A 26,848-nucleotide genomic window follows, 5' to 3' on the forward strand; every position below is an offset into this window, starting at 1 on the left:
TTGTTTTCAGGTAGAGTTTGATATTACATTGGCTAATTGTGTATGATTTAGTTTTGCCAAGTCTAGTTCCAATCGAAATCAATTAACTCTCGAATTTGTAGCTTAACAAGATATGGACATGCACATGACTGAAACCTCTTAGCTATCTTAGCAAGGAAGGACCTTGCTTAAAACCCCCTTACAAAAAGCAGCAATATTAGGGTCAACAATCTCAGGATGGACCTTAAAATCAACTAAAGCCTACGGGCGTGTTCGGCAAAATATAGCTGTAGAGGTAGCTGTTAGCTGTGCTGGTGGCTGTTAGCTGTATATGAAGCTGTTAGTTGTCAACTAGCTGTTAAGTGTGAAAATAAATAATTTAGTATGAGTGTTTGGTAAACTAGCTGTGAACTGTAAAATTCTAAAAAAAATAGAAGAAAATTCAACAGCTACCTAGCTTTTCACAAAAGTTAATAATGTTAACTTTTCACAAAAGCTACTTCAACCACTAAACTCTACCCCCACCACTACATTCCCAAGCACTCATAATTTTTTCTATGTAGTGGTTTGAATAAGTCAAACCACTAAAAGCTACCTAAAAGCTACCCAAAAGCTAGTGCCGAACACGCCCTACATGCTAACATGCCCCAGATTCTTTATGTCACATTATTTCTTGTCAATCTTGATTTCCACACTACCAACATATGTGAAGGCAACACTTTGAATTTTGTATAGTACATGTTTTAAATTTAAGGAGGTCCAAAGCTCCCACCCGCCCCTTATGTTGATGTCTCCTTATCCCTTAATGTCCACATAAACCCTAAAATTAGGGGTTAGATTTCATTGATGCTGGTGGGGTAGTGGGTTCGAGCATCCACCGGTCAAATGGAGCTATGCTGTATTTGTGATAGAATAGCATTAATCCGTACTCGTATTATTTTGGCATGTAAAGAGCCACAAAGAGTAATGTTGTACAAGTATACAAGATTTGATTCCAATCACGATTTTTTTTTTTTTTTACCGGATGCTCATGTCTAATCCTACCCTCTCTAATTCTATATCCCTTTAAGTTCACAAATCACAACAATCTGCATAACACTTTGAGGCCCATACATAATAGGTGGACAAACTCAAACACCCTCAGTTTTAACTTTTGTGCATTCTAGTTGGCATACACACGAGCATCAACCAAACGGCCTTGCAACAGTATAAGAGAGTCAAGCTGTGTAGTGAAAGGTCATGATGAAGGGACTATGTCATAATAATATCTGCACCTTAAGCGCTCTGTCTGCTGGCTGCTGCTAAATCCCCAATGCTTGTACCGGCAATGTAGGCCCCCGTCCACGCATTCTGCAAAAGTTGTCATTCAATCTATAAGCATACAAGCCTGCATCCAAGTAACTGATGGAGGTATACAGGGAGCCTAAACAGAAAAGCGAGTACTTGCTAAAACTATGATAATTATCCAATTGCATGAGCATCAATCAAACGGCCTTGCAACAGTAACAAAAAGAAAACAAAGAGTAAATTGTTGAAGATAAGTTAGTAGTAGACCTTTGTATTTGACCTCCAAAATGTAAAATAGTGAGGCAAAAAGTTAAAGACAATGAGCAGCATAAGTAGTGAAAAGAACAAAGATTCAACCAACACACATTCTCTCTTCAGTTTATATTGACTTGTGAACTTGTGAATGTGTTTGAAATTAGACCGTACCAAAAACAATTTAGATTATCTCATAAAGTGACAAATTAAAAGGAAAACTATGGTTATTTGGCTGAGGAAGTACCACCTTTTACTCAAATAAATTGAAACCAACATATATAGTGGCCCTTTATATAGGCATACATATCAAAACAAGAATTAATCACATATTTAGCAACTAATCAAGTCATCAACCGATCCTATAAAGAAAAAAATACAACTTTTATAAATATCAGAGACCAGATACCGGATAGTGACTTTTGGTAAAATGTCATTGACTTGCAGGTTTTATACTTGAAATTTTTTGCTTAGTCTTTGTTAGGTTGATGCTTTAGGGGAGCATTGCTGGATAATTATACTAAGAATTTTCCACCAGAATGACAGAGAAAGAAAATTAGAATTTAGATGGATACCTGAAAATTAAATCCACCAGTTATTCCATCAACGTTCAATATCTGCAAAACAGAAGAAATTTAGAACTCCTTAAGAATGAATCTGCCCCTGCCGTCAATGACCTCAAACCTCAACACACATTTCCAACTTCTCTTAAAAAGATATTGACAAAAACATTGGGTTACTTAATTTATCCACTTTCCTAATAAGGAAATAGAGCCAACTACTGAAAATGCAAAATTCAAACATATAATTCTTTTTAAAGTTCATGGCATAAGGCCCATATGTTTCTAGGGTATGCCTGAGAAAAAAATTTACAAAAGCATGATCAGTGATTACCTCTCCTGCAAAAAATAAGTTGGAAAGTATTTTGCTCTCCATCGTCTTCAATGAAATCTTCAAACGGGGGATAGTGCAGGTTAATTTCAATATTATGAGATAGGGAAGGAAATAAAGGGAGAAGCGAGTACCTCACTTAAGGGAATACCTCCAGCAGTGACAAATTCATCTTTAAATTGGCCCTTAAGCAAAAACCATGTCACAAATCTTGACACCCCATAAATAGACAAATACAGAATTAAAAATTTTTAGAGAGGGCGAAGCAGGAGGAGGGTGCTCATACCTTTCCTGTCACTTCAAATGGACACTGTTTTAGTAGGGAGGTAATCGAAAGCAACGCATCACTAGAAATGGAAGCCCATAAGCTATCTTCAATTAAACCCTGGATAGAATGAACTATGAAGTAGTTTAACAAACAAAAGTTAAAAAATATGTAATAGTGGTAGAACAAAAGAACTACTGTCTACCTCACGTTTAAGCAAATATCTCCAAAATCTCTTGACAAGATTAAACTCTGAAGGGCTTGCATTGACCACTTTTTGCTTCTATATCAATAAACATGTCAACAGAACAATGAAATCATGCTCATAGAAATTGCAACATGTATATAACAAATTGGTCAAATCACTCAATATAATGAGCCATCACTAGTAAAAAAAAGAACAATAATTAAGAATATTTTATTGCTTGTAAGCCAAATAAACACTACATTCGTAAAATGGCATCATGAAAGAGCTTTCTATAGTATTAGAGGAAATAGTTTCACGATTACAGTCATGCTTTCTCTTACCTTAGAAGTTACAAGTATCTTAAGTCAAAATTGAAAATTTTATTTCATTTCTAGGGCAACTGGGCAAGTATATCATGTTCTGAAGTTCCCTTCCTCCCTACCTTACTTTTGAGGTAGAAAGGGTGCTTATAGCTTAGGCATATCACGGAATCAAAATTCACAACAGCAAGAGATCACTATCCTAATGAAACTCTAAGAAGGAAAGTTAATTACTGCAAAATTCTTCTTCTGCTTTAAGAGGATTGACTTCACTTCTTCTTTATGAAGGTCTGGTGCAAAGTCCAAGATAAGTGTCCCTGGATAGGTAAGATTATGTCAGACACAGATAATGTAGTCAGTGTGTTCAAGCAGAATGTTCAAAGATATTATTACCTTTGTAGTTTGAGCTGTATAGATCACGAGCTGACCAGGCGGACAACCGAAGAATCGCAGGACCACTGAGCCCCCAGTGAGTAACAAGCATTGGTCCAACCTGTAGTCAACATGATGAGTTAAATCTATATGTATTAAGAATATTGAAGGACGTCATCAAAATATAGTCATGCATGCCTGTGTAAGCTGTGGTATATTTCGTCGGCTGTTATCCAGTTTCAATCTTGCTTTTACCTTGGAGAAAGCAACCTAAACATCCACAAGACAGACAGACACAAGAAAGTGAGTGTTATATAATTTGTAGAATATTAATGTAGGGAAGGTTTATAAGAAACAGAATACAAAAAGTGAGTGATGATGACAGATAACAGCATCACTAAAACAGGTTGAGTCATATGAGTAACTGAGAATGGTTGTGAATCAAAAAGGAGGATGGTAGAGATGTCATACACCCGACAGTTCAGCCAAATTAGAGTCTTTGATCTTGAAGGTGAAGAGACTAGGGACAGGATCTATAATCGTATGGCCAAGCTGACCTGCAAGACCATAACCCTGTGAAAAATTGTTGTAACATTGCATAATTATAATAACAGGTTCATGAATAAAACAATCTTAAAGCTCAAACAACCTGCTTGCTGCTTCCAGTGGCAATTAACAGATAATCAGCTTCAACAAGATCAGCGGTTGGAGAAGTACGCATCTCAATACTGAGAACAAACTTCCCAGTAGATTTGGGAGTCGCAGTAGTCACAGTTTTTCCTGTCTGCACCGATACTGCAAAGAGTGAAGCATTAAAACAATTTGCAGTATAACAAAAGCATTCAGTGTTATGGAGAAACTCAAAGGGTGCACTTAGACTATGTAAACAACATGAAGAATAGATGAAGGAGAAGATTGTTGTTTGTGAATCATAGAGTATTCTGAAAGGAGATAATACTTGCAATACTTTATCCAGGTTTTTCGGACACTCAACCAAGGAAAGGCAAAGAAGAACTAATCACTGAAGCACACACCTTAAGGAGTCAAGTATGAACCTTCCCATTACACTTTTAGCTGAGAATCAAATAACAATCAAGTGCTAAATTACTGACCAAGTGATCGGACCCCTAATTGCCATCTCAAAATTCTAAAGCATTTCAAGTCTTTTATAGCAGCAAACGAATCACAAGTGACTTCCCAAATCTTAGTAATTCTATTACAATGCCACAGAGTAATTTCATAGTTATTTAGTCATCTGACATCATTTAAGTTCTTTCTAGTGAATTGATCAACAGAGTAAGTTTTACATCCCGCTTGAGAAAATACTACTCCCTCCGTCTATATTAAAGCTTCATATCTCACAAAATTCTTGTCCCAAAAAAAAAAAAAAAAAAAAAAAAAAAAAAAAAAAAATTTAATCAACACTACTTTTTCTATATATATTTGATCAACAAAACCCCTCTAACCCCACTATATTTTTTCTCAAGAAGGAAAAGGCGATTCCATCCTATACAATAAACTATTCTCACTACCTTCATATTCAACTTTAATCAACTATACCCTGCTACAATACCTCTCCTATGCTCCTAGGAAAAAAAGGGCTTCTATTTAGGGACGATGGAGTGATAAATTTGAGGTATCAGTATTCTATAAATTCCCAATATACATGTAATTATGAGTAGAACACAGGGGTAAAAATGCACTATTTCTCCAACCATGCTATGAGAATCTGAGACAAGTCAGATAACTGAATATAAACCACTGCTTTATTAAATTTTTTCTTTACATGGCGCACCTGCTCTTAAAACATGTATCACTGCACCATTTCAAAGTTCTTTTACATAAACTATTAAGAAATTGATAACAAAAAGTTGATAAATAATTAAATACCTCCTGTTTTTCTTGCTTCAGTCATTAGGCAATCAATAATTGAAGTTGAGCTATTACTGACCGGAAATACCCGACCATCACTTTCCGTCTGATAGTAATACAAATGTAAAAGATTTCAGTACCGTACATATGCACAGAAAGACCACAGAATAAAATACATTACTTTTGTTATAGAAGACAAAAAAAGATGACGAAAGAACAATGAAGGCTTTAGAAAATATAGATGACCTTGAGTTTGACTCCACGATTAGTAAACCAGGACATAGTATCAAGTGGACTATGCATGCTAAAGAAAGATCCCTTTAACTCTTTGTTTCCCCTAGGGTAATGTTCCGCCATAATCTGCAAGAAATTTAAGTGATCCACGACAATGAAAAAATAATTTTAACAAGTGTTAGCAAGAAGATTGAATGGCCATTATTTTTTCATAAACTACAAGTAGATTTTTTGGCTGTAGTAGTAGCAGTAGCAGTAATTTAAATGGTAGTACAAATGAATACCAATTCAAATAATATTTCATAATTTTAGTACAAATTACATTTATCCTTTTTGAAAGAAGCCACTACGAAAGCATGGTGAGACACAACAAACTCTAAAAATATCATAATTTGTTTGAGTGAAATTATGATTGAGATTTACCACAAGTAGGCTACCATAATGCCAAAGCTCTTATGCTGCACTTACCACATTATCAGGGCAATGTCCATTGGTCACATTGCATCTACCTCCTCCAGATATTTTTACCTGCATCATGCATAGATTACATAAGCCAAGATCAACATCACTAATTCACCATAGACAAGAAATAAGAAATTGTAAAATTAACAAAAGATTAGAGACATATAATGTTGAGAGAAAGGAAAGATATATTGACAACTGCTCAGATATATTAAGAAGGTAGCATTATATTCTCAATGAACTAATTCAAAAAACAAGTTTCAGCAAAGTAGGGATGAACACCAGCTATTAGCTTTTGGGGTAGTTGTTCACAAAAGCTACCCGAAGGTAGCATTATATTCTCAATGAACTAATTCAAAAAACAAGTTTCAGCAAAGTAGTGATGAACACCAGCTATTAGCTTTTGGGGTAGTTGTTCACAAAAGCTACCCGAAGATACATAATTCCCGATTATAGCACCCTAGGTCCCTATTATGGACGTTGCAAGTGATCTGAAAAATAGACCAGAAGATTGCCTAAAACCCATTCGTGATCAGAAAGAAAATAAGCCCACAACTTTAGATAACCCAAATACAATCAGGTCCACAAGCCCTTCAGTTAAGTAGTTAACAGACAACCAGAAATATTACCAAAAGGCATCAGCTGGGCACCTAGCTCCAGTGCAAGCTTAAGGGCTCAAGGTGCTGGCAGGATCTACAGACTGCCTCCTCAACGCAGTCTGTAAAATGCCTTTGTAGTGCTGGTCTAAGCTTATTTCAATGGCCAGATCATTTTCTCACTTAAACTTATTTACAGGGCTCAATCTATGGTCATGTGGTTTGATTTCCAAAACAAAAAAGCTCTATGCTCTCATAATACCCAAATCACTTCATGAATCATTTACTGTACTCAGACAATTTCAAATTCCATTCAAAAGTTTGAGATTTCACCTAAGGATTCTAAACAAGAAAGGTATTATTTATAAGGGTCATCACTCATCAGTATTTATTTCCAGAAGTATAATTGTTATTGAGCAACCTGCCCGCTTATGGGATTAAGGCTTTGATTGATTGATTGATACTGAGCAACCTAAGTTTCATGATGTAAGGTGTTTCTGGTATCATGCTTGTATTACTACGCAAATTTATTGTATATTGGCTTGTAATATTTGCTTGGAGTTATGATGCGTTGTCACCTATTTATTGCTAATTATGAACTATTTTAATGTTATCGTTCCTAACAAGATGATTATGAAGATATGAACAAACGGTCAGATGTCGTGCAATTTGGATTACTTAACTCAAATCGTCACCATGTATTAGTCATATGTGTGTGTGTGCTATTTCATAGCTAATTTCACTTGTCTGAAGATAATCGAGTAGAGGCCAACATGGAATTATGGCTCTTGGTCAAATCTATACCTTCATTCTCGAATCCAAATTGGTTCAATATCATATTGAGTTTTAATTCTCTTAGATCACGATGCAATTCGGATTAGCACCTATTAGTCCTTTTAGTTGTCCCATTCACAGAACCCAACAATAGTTTAAAATTCCTTTAAGGACTTGTTAGCAACTCTACTTTTTCCCTATCGTACCCCTAATCAAGCAAGCTAATTTACAATTTCTAACATTGCCATTCCTATGCACGATTACAATGGTAGGCTAATTATTTTATCTCTACACAACCCAAACTACAAATAGAGGTAACGTTTCACAAAATCTAACATAATTAGTTTCCAGGATACAAAATGGATTAAAATCCTACTTTGACAACTAACCTTTAAGGCTCTAGCTAAGTTAGACCATTGAAATTACTTGAGCAAATCAAAAGGACAGTACCGTGTTTCTCAAGAGCATGTACTCCCTCCATTCCTACTTGTTCTTCCTAAAAGAAACTCAATTACAAAACCCATCTTTAACTATTGATTCAAAACTACATCAACTAATCCAACAACACATTACACAGTACATATTAGTAAGAAAATGTGATCAAAGTTGATGCATGAATAATCTAAAGTCAAATTGTTACAAATATTCATGCACTGAAAGATTACAATACAAACGGAATACCCTTAAAATTCTAATTAATTACGGTAAATCAAATCCATTTGCAAACATGTGTATCATTCATAGAAAACCCAGAAAATTTATCAACAAAACAAACTCATGCAAAAAAGGAAAGAGAGTTAAAAGTGGTATTACCTTAGATAATGGCTGCCCTTTCTCAATGACAATAACATTGAGTTTGGGTGCGACAGTTTTTGCCCAAATTGCGCCATAAATTCCGGCAGCTCCACCACCCACAACCACCAACAATTCTTGATTACACTGCCAAAATTTGAAAATCATACACATAAAACAGGGATAAAATTGTAATTGCGAAGGAGATAGAAAGAAAGGTGATACCTTTGGATTGGGAAATTGGGCAAAGATTATTGGGAAATTTGATTTTCTGCAATTTTTGTTTGAATTAGTGGTAAAGGGTACAGGAAAATTGCAGTTTCGATGAAGAAAGCTGGATTCAAGAGCTAAGTTTAAGGTCATTGGGTATCTAGCTAGTTATGGATATGGAGTACTAGTTTACTGTAATTTCCCAATTATTCTGCAAGCATACAAGATAAAAAGGTGGAGAGGTGGGACAGTGGCAGATATTCTAGAGGTAATCAACATTATCTCGTACGAAAATAGGACGGGTTTGGGCAAACTTAAAAACACATTTTTAGTTAAAAAGCCTGAACCTAGCCTGCAGAGCCCGAAAAACCCGTTTTAGCCCGATAAGGCTGTTACTTTTTTTACGGGTTTGGACACGAGGAATTGTGTAAAGGCCCGACTCGATCACCCCTAAGATATTAAGAGAGAATTTAAGTTTATTGTAGTGCAATTTCGAATTCAAGTGCTCCATATTTGGGTTGGATTCAGACAATTCAGTTTGTAGTCTAGGCATAGGTCAATTTAACCTCCAAGTTGGATTTAGCCTTTAGGTTTGAGTTGGGTCAAATTTGGTGCAGTTTAAGGTCATGGTTGGGTCAATGCAGAAAAATTTTGGTCAACGATCGAAATCCAACTAAGGTGCCAATGTGCCATAATACAACAAAAAATGTTTTACGAAGTACTTCGTATAAGATAGTTTATTTCACAAAAAACGGTTATTTATAGGGCTTTCTCATACTACTAATGATAATTTAGAGTATATGAACATGTGTTATATGTGGTGCATTTGTAAAAGGTAGATAATAATATGGTGAACAACTGAACACATCATATCCTAATCCTCTTAGCTGTGTTATGAAGTAACTAGTGTGAATGCCACAATTATTGGTCTTTTGGTCATCACCATTAAATACTTGGCAATATTTTCTAAGTCTAGTAACATATGTATGACTTATGTATAGCTAGAAGTAATAATATGCTTTTACTATAAATACCCGATGAAGTGTATTTGCGAATTCACCATTCTCATTCATCTGTATTGCGATTATATGTTTTTGTTTAATACCCCAGTGAAGTGCATATGCTTTCATCTCATGCCAAAAAACTTTTGTTTAAAAAAAAACACGACAAGAGTTGTAGATAGTAAAATTGAAATACTTCGTCTGTTTGTGTCACATCATAATGGAGAGAATAGGGCTATTAATTTGTAAGAAAACATATCAGAATTCAGAATCAACAAGTTTGATGAAACCAAAGATTTTTGCTTCTATTAATCATAATATAATTTGATAATGCTATATTACAACTTAAAAGTAGAATATTCTAGCTTATAATACTTGCTACATACAAATAAAATCGAATCAAAGAATATAATTAATTGAATGATATATAAGCTATATAGTTTATTTTAAGCAGTCTAAGAAGTTGTGGTACACTCCTTAGGAAGGCCTTGAGGAAACCTCTTCAAGTCAGTGCAGTAATTGTAAACCATGTAGTTCTTCTGCACCCATTTCATCCTAGCATGACTCGCGTTATCAAGCTCCTGCGTCAACCACGCGTTACCACTAGTCGCGGTGGTTGAACGCGTGCTGCAGGTTGATCTACCCCTTCCCATAACACAAGCATTGGCATTGAAGTTCCTGTATGATGCAGTGAATGGTGCCTTTGACCAATCTGCCTTCACCCTCCCGCCTTGTGTAGCCCAGTCATCTGCGTTCCATAAACTCGAGTATAGTCTCATTGGTTGCCTCTTTGGGAATGGAACTCCGATTGATTCAGAGTTTTTGAATTCTCTGATGGCTGTTCCGTCGACTGAGAATCTGTAAATGTGTAAACACCATCAGCATTTTTTCCCCTCAGAAGTCTTATAATGATTATAAGGAGGTACGATTTTGTAAGAAAAAAACTATTTTCTTTGATAAAATTTCTATATCTGACCTTAAATAGTATATGTGACTATTAATTTCTGTACATGTGTAAACATCATCAGCATTTTTTCCCCTTAAAAGTTTTATAATGATTATAAGGTACAATTTTGTAAGAAATAAAAAAAAAATTATTTTCTTGGACAATATTTCTTTGGATTTTTTGACTTTTACCACAAAAAAAAATCAAAAAAATGTTTTTTACCACCAAAACTTAACTTTTATTTTACCACCAAATAAAAAATTAAAAGTTGTTTTTTACCACCTGTCGTCAAAAACCTAACGGAATTTTTTAAATTCTTTTATTTTCGTGTCAAACACATGCTCTTTAGGGGTTTTGGGGGGTACTTTGGCCCTTTGGGCTCAATTTGAGGTTAGAATTGACAAAAAATGATCGAAAATGCCTCGTTTTGCGTGTTTAAAAAAATCTCGATTTGCGTGAACACGCAAAACGAGGCATTTCTGATTTTTTGGTCAATTTTGACCTCAAATTGGATCCATAGGGCCAAAGTGCCCCCCATATACCTCTGAAAAAACATATTTTGCGCACGAAATTCGAAGGAAATTTTTTTAAGCCGTTAGAGTTAACGGCTTTCTTGACGTTTGGTGGTAAAAACAATTTTTAGAAATTTTTTTGATGGTATAATAAAAGTTTTAGAAGTTTTGGTGGTAAAAAATAATTTTTTGATTTTTTTTTGTGGTAAAAGTCAAATTTCCTATTTCTTTATATGACCTTAAATAATATATGTGATTATTAATTTTAGAAGAAGGGAACAGGGGAGGGCGGACTAGTTAAGTAATTACATGAATGAACGTAAACTTACATGATTCTTCGGGGATTCCAGAGGATAGAGTATGTGTGGAAATCCGCAGTAGGATCAAACCAAAGGTGAAATTGTTGTTCCCTTCCTCCTTTACCCTGGCTAAAGACATTGGTGTGGAGAGTATAGGGTTGACCAGAGACATTTCCCAAGAACTCGAAGTCAATCTCATCATGAGTTGGTCCTTGTGATGATAACTGCATACCAAATAAACAACCAAATTTAGTCAACTGATCATATAGAACTAAATGACCTTAATTACAATAATGATAATATATAGTATGAGACTTACGTAATAAGCAGTGACAGTACCAGCAGAGTTACCAGGGACGAGTTTAAGTTGCATATCAATCTTACCGAACAAATACTCGTTTTTGGACTGAAATCCAGAACCAGAGGTCTTATCAAGTGAAAGAGTAAGTTGTTGGCCATTCTTAAGAATTTTACCTCTACCATCACCCCAGGTTATGTCGAAGTCTCGGTGGAAGTTCCCAGCCGCCGAGACTACGACAAATGAAGAAGCAATGACCAAGAGTGTACACAACAAAAGACTAACATGTGTTTTAGTAGCAGCCATTATGTATATTTGTATAAGAAAAAAGTGGACTAAGAAATGATTAGTGAAAATTGATATGTTTGGTTCGAATGGCGTGATATGTATATATAGGTAAATAAAAGGAGGACGACGAAGGCGAAACAGCTGGTAGAAAGAAGGATTACAGAGGAAAGTCATGGTCTGAAGTTGTGGAGGATGAAGGTGAAACAGCTGCAAGTTTAGCTGGATGGATGTGTTAGTAGCATTAAAGCAGTGGGGCGTTATCTGCTTTTTTTTGTTACGTAATATTCCTTCCATTTTTTTTTTAATTGTCACGTTATAACTTTTTATTTATTTTGAATGGAACGTCAGAACTTTTGCACTATTTATGTACTACATTTTCATATATATTGGTACAATGTAGATAAAATTAAACATAATTATGCAATATATGATACTCATTAGAATCACGTCAATGTATAGTTTTCGAATATCAACTTTTATTTATTTATTTATGTTATTATCGCTAATACTTAATCAAAGATATTATTAGTTAAAGTTTCGCGTTAGTATTTATGCCGCTTAGCTTAAAACAAAAATGCTCCCTAGGCAGCATGGCTGTATGGGAGTAGTATTTGTGGTTGTGGACCTACACCTAGTCACCTACACGTTTAAAATTTGTTGCACACGCCTGGATCATTAAGGGTTTAAAAAAGGGTGTTGAAAACTTGTGATTCATAACCATATTGGCCAACTTGCCAGAGTGTACATAGCTGAGGGTTGAGGTAACTTGAATTGGTTGCTTTATTTTTTTAAATATGTCGGCAGGGATGCTGTGTTGGATTTTGGATTGTAGTGGATTTATTTGGATAAGGAATTAGTCTCGTGATACATTACAATGAAGGTTTTTTTTTTTTTTTTTTTCCTACCCGATTCACCCTTTGAGCTAATCCGGATTTTGGGATCAGTTATGAGCGGTGAGTTTCCAGTCCCAATAATGAAGTTATTTGTCTAACTAGTTTTTATATGGTGAACGACTTTAAAAGCTCACATTGAGTTGGGAACTTAAGATATATACGAAGTATGTACTAGTGCACATAATTATGGTTAGTATAAAGTACTATACTTTTACATATTGCACTCTACCTTGTCAATAAATTCAAAATAAAGGTGTTAATTCAAGTTTTTGTTCAGGTTCAGGTCATGTCACTTTGAATTTGAGTCATGTTAGCGTATTTTGTTCATTTAAATTAAGGGCCTGTTCTCATTGACTGAACTTAGCTGAACTGAACTGAACTGAACTGAACTGAACTCAGCTGAACTAAACTGAACTGAACTGAACTCAGCTGAACTGAACTGAACTGAAATGAATATTTTATAAGAGAAGGAAATTAGGAGCTGAACTGAACTGAACTGAACTGAATTGAGCTGAACTGAACTGAACTGAATTTCAACGTAAGAGAACAGGCCCTAAATTTTATATTGAGTCAATTTAAATTAGATCAGTTGGTTATCTTGGTTCGATCAATTTTAGACACCTCTAATATGTTTCCCAATCAAATGAAATTGAATCAAAACAAATATGTTTGTACTAAAAATTTCTAGTTGGTGTCATTGTGTGGGGATGAATTAACTTTATTTTGAATAAGCTATTAGCAGAGGGGAGTGGGTTGGCCAACGTATAGAAGCTGCCAAACTTTAAAGCCCGAGCTTGTATTGTTATAATTTTTGATGAATTTGTATATTTCAATTCGAAATCAAAAGTTATTTGATGAATACATAAGGCAAACTTTTGATGAATGATATTCAGTAGCGAAAAAATTGGAGCAGTGGGAAGATATACTTGTATGTTTTGGCCTTTTGGGCTTGTTTGGGGTCAGCAATTTAGCCTTAAACTTGTAGATATTTACAAAAATGCTTAGATTTTATCTTATTAGGCACAACCGGTTATATCATGAATCAGCAGCTAAGTGGTGATTGTTGTTATTGTTTTCCTAAGCACAAAGTCTTATATGTGGATTAGTTCGTTAGTGTTATAGGGGGGGGGGGGGGGTTCCCTCGTTCAATTTTACAAGGGCTATTTTGTTAGTGTTGTAGGGGTTACTTGGTCAGTATAACAGGGGTTACCGAGTTAGTGTTATAGGGGTTACTTTGTTTTTGTACAAGTGGCCACACTATGTGGCCAGCCGCACACAAGACACACTGTTTCCTAAGAATCTTGTTTGTTACAAAGTAATTTTGTCATTTCGTACTTTAGTCCATCCGTTATTTTTAATAACTCACTTATCATAAATTTCACTTTTTTTAAGTGGCGCACTTTCTTTTTTTGGAAACATTTTAGTAATATATTTATCTCTTCTTAGGTCCACATTAGTACATTTTAAATCACTACTCTATCCTCATGGTCTCCACTCTTACATCTTTATTATTTCTCTACTCTTACATCTCAATATTTATTCTCCAACAAATACCCTACTTATTCACCTTAGGTCTCCTAAAAATTTAGCGCGTTAAACTCTCTATTATATGTATCTTACTTTAAAAAATGGAGAGAACATTAATTTTCTGCTTTATTCCTAATAGTAACCTAAAATTACACTCAAGGTGAATTTCCAACCAACTACACCAAGCTTTGCTTTGTTAGTACCAGGGGTGCTTATCGAGCGAGTCGATCACGAGTTGAGGGGTGCTCGACTCAACTCGAAAACTTTTTACATGTGCTCAACTCGTGCTCGCTAAAGTTTCGAGCAAATAAAACCTGCTCGACTCGTGCTTGTTAAAGTTTCGAGTCGAGTCGAGTAGCTCACGATCTGCTCGTTAAAATTTTGGTCCTTCTATAATCATATGCCTTTATTTATTTTTTGTTCAATTTATACTATTTTCCTAATTATATATAGATATTATTAAAAATTAACTCTTTCTTTTTTCATGATATAAATTAAGACTTAATAAGTGTCAAATTTGTTTAAAGATAGTAACTTTGTTTGCAAATTCTATATTAATAATATATTATCGAGTTGCTCACGAGCTTATCGAGTCGAGTTAGAGCTTGCTCAACTCGTGCTCGTTAACATCTCGAGTCGAGTCGAATTCGAGTCGAGCTAACTCGAGTCGAGTTTTGACCGAGTGTTGACCGAGTCGAGTACGAGTTGCTCGCGAGTTGCTCAACTCAATTAGCACCCCTAGTTAGTACTACTACTAATACAATTATACACTAACATTAACTGATAAACACCGACTACAAAATTTAAGTACAATGATAATGGTAAAACATGATCTATAATTCGTTTACAATGGTTGGAGGTACATTAACTGACTGATAAACTAGTTTATAAACCAAATTTCTGACGCACATATCTCTTAGGCATTTAAGGCAAAGCATTCAATATACATAGCAATTTGAAGTCACGACCATTAAGTTGAAGAAATGCAAACAAGCTGCCTTCCAAAGTAAATTGCATTAAGCTCCCAAGAACTTGATCTTGGTAGACCAAAAGGCTACTTCCATTATATTTTGAGCTATGTACAAATAATCATCCTGTTCTTTAAACGCGTCTGTATACGCTAGACTCAGAACACATATTGACAGCATAATGTTGGTTACTGAATTCTTGCCACAATGGCCCGGCCACTCAACTCAAGTCGAAATCTGCTGCAGCTGAAAATCGAAACCAACATCAATGTCTTTAGTCCTTTGGTATATTTATGACTTTTGATTCAATATGAGACATACGTTAATTGCTCCATTTCAGACATAGAAGCCAAATTTGATTTATTATTTTTGTGAACAGAAAATTTTCTAAGCATCATTCTTATTGCCAATGAAATTTAATTCAGACGACAAGCAAATAAACAAAATGTTAAACCAACCAATTCTTCACAACTCTACAAGCCAAAAAAGAAAGCAAACACAGTTCAAAAGGAAAGTTTGATGAAAGAGTTAAATTGAACAAAAAAGCCACTGAAGTCGTGTTGATGTGATGCAAAGGCAGAGGCAGGAAGGTACTCTCCCTAGAACAGCACAAAGGCTGTGATTACGACAATGAATTGGTACAAAAAGGGAGGGGGGGATTAGTCGGAATACTAGCAATGTTTTACATATAACTCGTACAAAGTAATTTGACTCAGCTCAGATTAGACATAAAGAGTAAAGCACTATGAACGTGTTGAGATGAAACTCAATGCTTGCTCTATTATTGGCATCAGAATGCATTCACTGATTTTGAATTTTATGATACACATCTGTTAGTTTTTTTTTCAAGCAGAGCCAAAATATTATATAGAAGAACTTATACATGAAAGTCAATGCACCAAAAAGCTGGATAGGGGAAATACACCATGCACTGAGAACAATTAGCTTTAAGCTGTACTTATCACATCTCTCTGAAAGGCTATTTCATCTAAGGACCAAGGAATAATAATCTCACTCTTAGTTTAAGCAAATGCAGCCCCATATTTGAAAAATCTATGTTCCGTTTTCAGTTCAATATGTTCCACTGCTCTCATACAATCCTGTTGATCATGTTATAGCTCCTAAGTCTCAAATTCCTAATCACTAAGCACAACATGAAAGAAAACAGATGAAAAGTAAGCACAACTCAACTCTAAACATATTGATGTGACTCATGTTAGGTGATCCAAACGAAATCTTGGCAAAACATCCGTTAAGCATGAAATTCATCAAGCACATTGAATATTGATCAGTTCTACCTTTTATCATTAGTAACTACTTCACAGCTAGAAATGTATTACATATAACTTGTACAAAGTAATTGGACTCAAAAAGCTGGATAGGGGAAATACACCATGCACCGAAAACAATCAGCTTCAAGATGTAATTATCAGATCTCTCTAAGCTAAGGCTATTTCATATAATGATTAAGCAATAATCTACTCGTGGAATATCAACACATTGTTATTCGAGCAAAGAATTTTGCAAGAATGGTCATTAACAGGGTAACAAATGCAAAACCTGATGAAAGTGACAAAATATAAATATAAAACCCTTAACTAACCTTTGGAAGATGATGGTACAACAAAAACGTGCAATTTCACATGATTAGGAGGAAGAGCTAGCCGCATTGGATAAAGCTTTCCATTCAAAGGACTGCGCGAGCATAATGTAACCTCTGTTAACCCTGTCTCTTCCTCTAACATCTGAGTGAGCTCCTGAACTCCACTCCCTTTGAAATCTACTGAGCGTTCTCCCTCTTCATCAACAATATTTCCATCATCATCCACAACATTATAGTGTATAATACGGCCTTCATTTATCACACCAGAAGTACTAAATTCACCAGCCTGCAAAGGGACGAAAAAAAAACCCTTAAACATTGTTCAGGCCATGTAATATCAATCAAGTTCACGATTACAAACTCAGATATATTCAAATTCAACCAATGTTTTATCCAGTTTTACAAAAGCACGAAACAACCAATTTTTGCACAATTAGTATAGAATGTATCACATGATTCACATCACACCTTTTTGTTGACAATTACTCTATATATACATTGTCCATTTTCAACTTGACTCATATATTAAGGTCAGTGAGTATAGAATTGATTACATCACACCTTTTTTTTGACATTACTCCATTGTCCATTTTCAATTTGACTCATAGATAAAGGTAAAGATGATTGAATGCACTAATTTTTTTCTTAATAAAGTTTGCTTTTTCATAAAAATGATGATTAAGCCATGTAACTTAAAGAGAAATTCAATAATTCCACGCTACTCACTCTAATCCAAACAACCTAATCACTTAATTAACATTTATCATTCCAAAACACCCGCCACTTGTACTGTCAATGTCAATACTCAATACTTAATTTCGGATACAATACCACTTGTTAGTTGTTATGGAGTACCTTTCAATAATTATGCAATGACTTAATGCCTCTTAATCTTAAAAAAATATGCATTACCTTAATGACCACTTTGTATTACTCCCTCCGTGTTTTTTTAAGTGATACATATTGACCGGCACATAGTTTTAGGCAATTTAATTGACTTAAATAAAATAAGAGGTAAGTGGGGTAGTGGAGTATTAAAAAATTGTTAAAGAAAGATAGTGGGGTTAATAGTTTATTGAAAAGTAATATATGTGAGAGGAAAGGTATAATAAAAAAGTAGTAGTGGGTTTGGGTGGGGACCATGAGAGAAGAGCGATATAATATTTTAATGTATTGTTTTGCCAAAAAAGGAAATGTATCACTTAAAAAACACGGCCGGAAATGAAAAATGTATCACTTAAAAAAACACGGAGGGAGTATATGAAACGAAGGAGAAAATTATCATGTTAAGAATATTGAAAGGGTGGTAGATAATAGAACGAAAATAAAAGGAAAAGGCAATCTAGTGAGACATTTAATCAAGCCCATGTCACATAAACACATAAGAACCCAAACCATAAAGAAAATACAGTCTTATATGTGGCCAGGCCACACCATGTGACAAGGGTTACTTCATTAGTGTAATAGGGGTTACTCCGCCAATGTTTAAGGGTTACTCCGCCAGTGTTATAGGGTTACTCGATTAGGGTTATTGCAGTTACTCATTCAGTACGTATTACAGGGGTTACTTGGTCGGTGTTATATGAATTACTTTATTCTTTTATAAATGGTCATACAGTGTGACTAGCCACACACACACAAGACGAGCTAAATAAAAAGAGATTTTTGTGGATGTTAACTAAGATTTAAAATCGAATCTTGTCTACATCATTACTCTTGCAGTTCTCTCTACACCAAAATATAAAATAAAATAAATCAATCAATCAATAGGTGTGACAGACCCTTATGTCACAAAAATGCACCCAATATCTCTAACATTTAACGGTAGATAAAAGAATCATAAAACACATTTCAATAAATGGAAAGAAAAGAAAATAAAACTTACCTCAGGAAAAGAAGTGAGAAAAGTAGAAGCATCAAACTCAGACTCACACCTCTCCAACTTACAATCAACATCCTCAACTTCTTTCACAACTTGTTGCACAACATCATAAACCTCTAAAACCTCAATCTCCCACAATATCCAATCCTGGGTATGACTCCTACTAGGAACATCATGTGTTATCGAATTTCGCCACGGCGGTAACCCCCCATTCGCCCTTAAAAAATTACCGTACCTCGTCTTTAACTTAACCTGCATTCCATCCCTCATAGGCTCCCATTCGATAGACGAATCGAGCCGTCTTGGTAACGTTTGTTTTACCTTCTTACCCGTAACACCTAACAAAAACTCGTCATCTGTTGCGGTTAAATATTTATCGTAACAACTTTTGAACCTTACTAAATCGACACCTTCTACGGACTTTACGTACTCGACTGTCCATCGTGCGTACTTTGATCCCCCGTGACGGTCTTGGCAGACGGACTCCCCGTCGTCTTCGGCGATTAAATACTTGTCGTTGTGGCTGCGTAGACGGACTGTTTTTGCATTTTGAAATAACTCCATTCCAGTACTACTCTGTTATTCCACACAATAATAAAGATGAATCAAAACAACAATGTCACCAAATTTATTGATAGAGGATTAGTTGCATAAACAACCAAGAATTTTATTCAATTATTGCTGAAGGTGATGAAATGGGATTTTGGTAATTTGTGAATCAACTGCAAAATTTGATTCAATTTGTGATTTTTTTATTGACTTGAAATGGGTTTTTTTTTTTTGCAGATTGAATAGAATTTTCTGGGAAATTGAGTTGAAATTTGGAGATTTGATTATGGTTGTTGGGATGTGATTTTTCAACGGTCAGAAGACTGCATAAACCTCGAATTAATCAACAGCAACAGTTCGTGCACAACAAATTTATCAGGTGAAATGGGTTTTTTTTTAATCTAATTTTATACAATAAACTGCAAAATTCAATCTAATCGGGTTTGGTTTTTTTTTTTTTTTCTTTTTTTTTTGGATTGGATAGATTGGGTTTTGAGTAAAAGAATTGTGTGGGATGTGAGAATATGATCTGGTGTTTTAACGGTCAAAAGAAAATTGGTTGGGGTAGATTTAGACAAAGGGGATATTATCATATTTCATATTACTTTTTAGTGACAGTTAGAAGTGGATGTAACGATTACTTTGCCGTAATTGAAAGGGAATTTCATATGCATTTGCTGGCAATTTCTGTTTTTTATTTTTATTTTTTTCTTCTTAGTTGACAACACGTAAACGCGTATTATTGTCAATTATTGGATCACCTAAACAGGAATTAGCCTAAGGGGAAAAAAAAAATCTAATTCTGAAGCTGTGGTTGTAGTTAGGATTTGTCGATCTAAATTTCTGAAAACGAGTATTAACAAGCTTTTTCACTTTCGAGATCTTACTGTATTGTAGATGTTATCTGGATGAAGTGTAATTTGATTCAGATTCAATCATATTAGTATTTTTTCATATGTTCTAGTAGAATAACTAAAAAAATCATGGAAGATTATAATATATGCATTAGTCAATGATTTTGAGGTCAGGTGATATGTTGAGCCATATAGATAGTAGCAGGCTGTAGAATGAACAAATAAAAATGACCCAAATAAAGATGAGACATGGACAAAATATTTGGATTTGAAACAAAAACCAAACAAAAGCGTACCTTGTAAGCACCCGCAACAGAAACAGAAGATGTAGATGAGCCTGATGATACTGATGACTGTCGTGACTGATCACTTTCGTCCTCAAAAGATGATATAGAACTGCTATACTGAGTTGTATTTTCAGCCAGTGAATAAGAAGGCCTGAAATATCCAATAGCCTTAGTAGTATGGGATAAGGTCTTGGAATTCCTTGGCCAGGAACATTGACCATAATCAACCATTGCTGCATCATCATCTAGAATTTCCACAACCCAATGCACCCAATCCTGTGTGGCTTTCCTCTCGGGTACATCCACTGTCACCGTGTTCCTCCAAGGTGGAGTCCCCGCGTTGGCCCTGAGGAACTTCCCCGTTAATGGAGCCTGCAGCTTGACATAAAAATCTTCACCTATGGGCTGCCATTGTACTGACAGACTACTGTCAGCCTGCACGGTCTGCAGTGCCTTCTTTCCTGTCCAGCCCAACAGGAAGGGCTCCTCTGAGGCTGTCAGGAACTTGTCATAGCAGCTCCGAAGGCGGATAGTGTTGGGCTTGTCTTGGACTACCTCGACAATCCAACAGGCCTGCTTAGTGTTTCCATGTTTGCTCTGCTTGACTGACTCACCGTCTGACCCTGCTACTAAATACTTGTTGTGATGGCTTCTGAGCTTAACGAATTTTGTTTTGATGAAAAACTCCATAACTAGTTGGAGCTGAATGCTGATGGGCTTCTTTTATATTATGCTTTCTTAATTAAGTGGTGGAGCAGTTACTAGAAAAAAAATGGAATGTTTCTTGCCTACTTTCAATTTGTAAAAGTAAAAAGAATTGTCACTTGGAATAAAGTTGGCTTTGAGAAGTTTTGTACTTTTGATTAAGCAAACTAAAGGTGAATTAGTCTTCTAGCACTACCATTTCAAGACCGTGTCAGCAAATATTGTTAAAATTAAGGACTATGAACTCCTAATTTATTAGGTCAACCACATCATTTAGAAAAGTCATTCATGGTATTGGTACTGGTAAATAGCATTAGCAATTTGCTAATTTCAGAATTTGCCCAGTTGCTTACGATATTGTGTTGGCTATTTGTCGCCTACAGTCTTTTTACAGGGTTATAACTTAGCCATGTTTATTCGTTCTTATTGTCTGATTAGTATGCTTCAATGTGAACATGATTGTATTGGTATTACAATGTACTTGTGTAGGTTTAAAAGACAAACTTGCATAGGAAAATATAATGGAATGAACAATGATGGAAAGTACTACTTTCTTTGCTATCAGTATGTACAAATGAAGGTATGATGTAGAAGTAGGAACAAAGAATGGTGTAATAACATCAAAAGCAAGAAAATATTGGTTCCTACTCCCTTCTGCACAGACGGATAGGCCAAATTAAACCGTTAGTCAGCAAGAAACATTCTTTAATCTTCAACCAAGCTTCCTCTACTCTTTCCAGCATTCTGTTGGCCTCAGTTCTCATCACTTGCCTAGCTCCTTCCTTGTTTTTCATCACCTCAAATTTCTGGCTTTTCTGTCCCATTCTCGATATCAGCTCTTCAGCATCAGCCGAATTGTCAGCTTGTGCTTTCTCCAAGTCCTCTTGATGATATTTTCAACTTCTTCAAGTTGCTTCACCAACTCCTCTTTTGCATTCCTTGCAGTTTGTAACTCGCCTTGAAGTGTCTCTAGCTCACGAGCTTGAGCAGCATCCCTCTTAAGTTCAGCCATAATCTTTGAGGGTTTTCTTAGCCATTTCTACCCACTTGATGAATGAGTCCTGTGCCTTTAATGTCATCAAGTTCATCTTCCAAACCAGAATACTGTGTTCAGGAAAACAAACATGATCAGTTTCATTTAAAACATGATTGCATGATTAGAACCACCCCTCATTTCGATAATGATATCACATTTGGGTTACTCTATCAGATTATGGAGTGAAAATTAGTTAGTAATATTGGGAATTAAGAAATTTAAAGAAATAGTAATGTGTTCCTGATACTGACTGCTTATTGAATCTGTATATTTCATTGACACAGAAGAAGAAAAACTCACCATAGGTTTATGATCTCCCATATCACTCAACATGGAAGAAACATTTCTTTGCCTACTGTCCTCCATAAATTCAGAAGAACAATCATCAGCCACTCCCGAAAACTGATAATCAATCTCAACAATATCGACAATCCACAGGATCATGTTATCAGTGACAGCCCAATTTCCGGGTTCATCATGGGTTACAGAATTCCTACAGTGAGGTACCCTTGGGTTACCCCTTAGATAACTCCCTTTATGAATTTTAAGTTTATATAATGCCCTTCTTTGATAGGCTCCCACTCTATATAGTTACATGTTATCAGACATCAGGAAACGAATTTTTAACCTTTCTCCAATCTTTCTCAAACTCTTTTCAGCAATCTCTCAGCCTCGATTTTCCTCACTAGCCATGATTTCTCATTGCTTTCCATTTCCTTAAGCCCCTCGCTCTTCTGTTCTATTCTTGATATTAGCTCTTTGACTTCTACCATACTGTCAGACCGTGCTTTCTCAACTTTTTTGATGGTATTTTCAGTCTCCTCGAGTTGCTTCAACCACTCTTCTCTTTTGGCTCTTCCATCTACAATTGTGCTATTGACATTTACCTCTAAATTCTGTCGCTCACGAGCCTTAGCTGCATCCTTTTTTAGCTCATCCCTGATCTCTATTCTTCATAGACTTGAGTTGCTCATGAATTTTGACAATTTTACTAGGGAATTTACCTCGGCCTATGGATTTTGCATCAGCAATGAGCACATCAACCGTCTTTTCAAGCTTCTTGTCCAGTCCCAAAGATATGATGGTACGAAATTCTGCATTCTTCAGTTTATCTGAGTCCAATGTCAAGAAACCTCACATTTCCTCCCTACCACCACACACAAACTCCACCATTGCAGTCCACGCACTTTCCTGCTTGCTTATCCTACACCACCCTAAAGCACTGCACATCCCCTGCATCCACCACCAACCACACCCAGTCGCGCCAACAGCAGCACCCCAACCACCATTCGCCGCCCTCCTCTCTGCCTCACATCAATCCAATCAGAGAAGCCATATCAAGAAACCTATACCTAGGGGTGCTTATCGAGCGAGTCGATCACGAGCTGAGGGGTGCTCGACTCAACTCAAAAACTTTTTACATGTGCTCAACTCGTGCTCGCTAAAGTTTCGAGCAAATAAAACCTGCTCGACTCGTGCTCGTTAAAGTTTCGAGTCGAGTCGAGCAGCTCACATTCTGCTCGTTAAAATTTTGGTCCTTCTATTATTATATGCCTTTATTTATTTTTTGTTCAATTAATATTGTTTTCCTTATTATATATAGATTTTATTAAAAATTTACTCTTTCTTTTTTTATGATATAAATTAAGGCTTAATAAGTGTCAAATTTGTTTAAAGATAGTAACTTGTTGTTTGCAAATTCTATATTAATATTATATTATCGAGTCGAGTTAGAGCTTGCTCAACTCGTGCTCGTTAACATATCGAGTCGAGTCGAATTCGAGTCGAGCCAACTCGAGTCGAGTTTTGACCGAGCGTTGACCGAGTCGAGTACGAGTTGCTCGCGAGCTGCTCAACTCAATTAGCACCCCTACCTATACCTATTGGAGTTTGAGTCCAATGTCAAATTAGTTAGTCAGATCACCTTGTTCTCTTGTTAGTTTGATCGGTAAGAGTATTGGATGTTTATGTAAATTTTTGATGTTGTGTTTTCATTTTGGTGGAGAAATGAATATAACAGTGGTTTCCTCTGAAGTTGAAATTGAGTTTTGCAATGTTTATATTCTTGTTTTCTGTATATTTGCGTTGATTGGGATTATTAAGCTCTGATTAATTGTTGATTATACAATGCTAAAATTGGTTATAAAGGGTTACTGATTATGTTCTTCAAATCTGTTGTTTGCAATGTTGATTTAAAAAATTATTGAATATGCTAAGGATGTTGCATAGATACTCAATTTGGGTCTCCAATGGTACATTTTATTGTGATTGTGGGATATGGACTATTGCTGATTTAGATGTTTATGCCTTGTACTATTTGGAGATTGTGATATAGGTGTAATAATTGTTTTAGTTTTCAGTTGATGAATTTAAATTAAATTTGTCTTGTTGTTTCTTCAACCATGATTGCAAGCATTGTTGGTTAAGATCCAAAATAACCCATGTCTTTATGATTCGAGTGTGACTTGTTTATATCAGTATCCTTTACATTAGTTGACTACTTTTCTGGCTTGGCTTTGCTGCATATGATCTTGCTTTAGAGATGTGACTTATGATTAGGTTTTCCTTTCCCTGTTCCAGGACTCTTAAAAGAAGAAGTTCAATATTACTACATTCTGCAATTGCTCCCTTCTCCTCCTTCTGTAGTCATCAAATCTCAAAGGGACCTTCAATCTTTCATTGCCAACATCTTAATTGCTGCCACTACCTCCTCCTGTCTTTGATGCTTCTGATGCTTCTGTTATTAGTTAGTAATGAAAGCTTTTTTTTTTTTTTTTTTTTTTTTTTGACACAAGTAATGAAAGTTACAAGTCAATGTATTTTTTCTTCCTTTTTAAAATGTAAAATTACAAGTTATTAAAGAAAATGTATAAGATTTATGTATATTATCAATCAATCAATATCAATAATCAATCATAATATATATATACTAAAAGACACACCAGCAATGACACGTGTCATCTCCTGGTGTGTCCTTAGTATATTTTTATTTTTTAATTTTTTAAAATTTTTTTAAAAAAAAAATCTAAAAAAATATATTAAAAGATACAATATATTTAAATAATCACCAAATAAATCTTATTATAACTGTCCTAACATATATACTACGGTTGATATTAATCTTCCCTTAAAAAAACAAAATCCAAGCTACTCATATATATTAAGGTTGATTTGCAAACTTCCCTTTAAAAAATACAAACCTTAGCAAATCATATTATTATTGTTAATTGATATGCAATCTTCCCTTAAAAAAAATAAAATTCTTAGCTAATTATATTCATATAATATATTATAGGTATTACGGTTGATATGTATAATTCTTAGCAAATCATGACTATATCCTTAGCAAATCATGACTATATCAACAATGGTAAGAATTTAAAATAATATGATTAAAAAAAATAATATTCTTAGCAAATCGTAAACCATTGTTGATATGTAATATTCCCTTAAAAAACATCTTAGCTAATCATGACTATATTCTTACTATAATATATACTTCGTATTACATACGGTTGATATTCATTCCTTATACGATTAAATCATGCAATATTCTCTAATTCTCTCTACCTTTATATTTTTATCCCACATTTTCCAAAAACATCTTACCTAACCGGCCATTATAAAAAAACATTAATGTGAATTTTTGAATCACAACCACTAAATAACTTTAAACGTTATTTTTTTTCTAATGGCACCAAACTTTAAAGCTTATACAAAATATCAATCCGTCGAATGAAAATATTACTATATAGGCTAGGGTTATCTGCTTATGGACTATTCCATCTTTTAATAATGCAAACGATGTACATTCTCTAGAGATGGTTTTACTAGATGAACAGCTACGTAATCTAATGTTTGTCATCATTTTTTATATATGTGTATAAGTTGTGCTAGCATCTTGCGGAGTTTCAATATTTATGTTTTTTTTTTTTAATTTATTGTTTTTTTTTTATCTAAATTAGGGAGGAAAGATCCAGGCTTCCATAAAGAAGTCCTTGCTTGTGATATTTCAAACTAAACTAGCAGAGGGACAAGTTTATAACATTTCAAATTTTGGAGTTGGATTTAATAATGGGTCGTATAAACCCACGGGACATGAATAAAAAAATTCTTTTTAAACACTTAACTACAGTCAATCAAGTGGAAGGAGCAAGCATTCCCATTCGTGGTTTTGATTTAAAACCTTACAACTCAATAGTTTCAAACAAGCTGGACACCAATATTTTAGTTGGTATGATTAATTAAGTTTTTAATATATGTTTGTCTTACTTTATTTTTACACATAATTGATTTTTTGATTTTAATCGTGAAAAAAGATTACATTGGATATCTTTCCGGAATTTCAACCAATACATTTTTAAGAGATGGTAATCAACAAAAGATGATCAACATCCAATTGGAGGATTTGCAGTAAGTAGAATATAATTTTTTTCCATTAATAAATACATTGTTTTTAGTCATATCTTATCATGCAGTATTAAGCTTTTTATTTAATTCATGACACACCTAATTTTTTATTTATTTTTTATTTTTTTGTTATAGAAAAAATGTCTTGGATTGCACATTGTGGAATACATATGCTGACCAACTAAGAGTCTATTTAGCCGAGCATCCAAATCAACAAGTTTTTATTGTCATTCAATTTGCAAAAATCAAGACTTTTCAAGATATATTTACTTTTTAAATTTTTATTCATTACAGTGA

The 26,848-nt window shown here is 34.8% G+C and overlaps 3 protein-coding genes across 6 annotated transcripts; all 3 read right to left on the minus strand.

Annotated features, from left to right (window-relative positions):
• Positions 1 to 886: 886 nt before the first annotated feature.
• Positions 887 to 8,869, minus strand: LOC145595436 (uncharacterized). Of its 4 annotated transcripts, none has more exons than XM_081651848.1 (16): positions 8,509 to 8,866; positions 8,305 to 8,430; positions 6,128 to 6,187; positions 5,672 to 5,785; positions 5,444 to 5,531; positions 4,203 to 4,348; positions 4,025 to 4,126; positions 3,752 to 3,823; positions 3,575 to 3,674; positions 3,416 to 3,498; positions 2,880 to 2,957; positions 2,696 to 2,794; positions 2,544 to 2,594; positions 2,413 to 2,469; positions 2,094 to 2,135; positions 887 to 1,329 (listed from the first exon to the last, which is right to left on the minus strand). In XM_081651848.1, the coding sequence occupies exons 1-16, from the start codon at positions 8,644 to 8,646 to the stop codon at positions 1,255 to 1,257; spliced, it is 1,431 nt and encodes a 476-aa protein (XP_081507974.1). In that variant the 5' UTR covers positions 8,647 to 8,866; the 3' UTR covers positions 887 to 1,254. The 4 variants fall into 4 exon arrangements, 3 of the variants coding, with proteins under 3 accessions (XP_081507974.1, XP_081507975.1, XP_081507976.1); XR_014102948.1 differs by having other exon boundaries at positions 1,294 to 1,329; positions 2,544 to 2,581; positions 8,509 to 8,868; XM_081651849.1 differs by lacking the exons at positions 2,094 to 2,135; positions 2,413 to 2,469 and having other exon boundaries at positions 8,509 to 8,869.
• Positions 8,870 to 9,790: 921 nt separating this feature from the next.
• Positions 9,791 to 11,969, minus strand: LOC145593633 (putative xyloglucan endotransglucosylase/hydrolase protein 23). Its single transcript, XM_081649923.1, has 3 exons — positions 11,571 to 11,969; positions 11,282 to 11,475; positions 9,791 to 10,352 (listed from the first exon to the last, which is right to left on the minus strand). Exons 1-3 carry the CDS (start codon positions 11,853 to 11,855, stop codon positions 9,950 to 9,952), a joined length of 882 nt encoding a protein of 293 aa, XP_081506049.1. The 5' UTR covers positions 11,856 to 11,969; the 3' UTR covers positions 9,791 to 9,949.
• Positions 11,970 to 14,990: 3,021 nt separating this feature from the next.
• LOC145593631 (uncharacterized) lies at positions 14,991 to 21,105 on the minus strand. Its single transcript, XM_081649922.1, has 4 exons — positions 20,410 to 21,105; positions 18,714 to 19,286; positions 16,829 to 17,114; positions 14,991 to 15,471 (listed from the first exon to the last, which is right to left on the minus strand). Exons 1-4 carry the CDS (start codon positions 21,088 to 21,090, stop codon positions 15,446 to 15,448), a joined length of 1,566 nt encoding a protein of 521 aa, XP_081506048.1. The 5' UTR covers positions 21,091 to 21,105; the 3' UTR covers positions 14,991 to 15,445.
• Positions 21,106 to 26,848: the final 5,743 nt, after the last annotated feature.

This window comes from Chenopodium album, chromosome 19 (genome assembly GCF_948465745.1).
Source record: "Chenopodium album chromosome 19, dcCheAlbu1.1, whole genome shotgun sequence".
Taxonomy (NCBI): Eukaryota; Viridiplantae; Streptophyta; class Magnoliopsida; order Caryophyllales; family Amaranthaceae; genus Chenopodium; species Chenopodium album.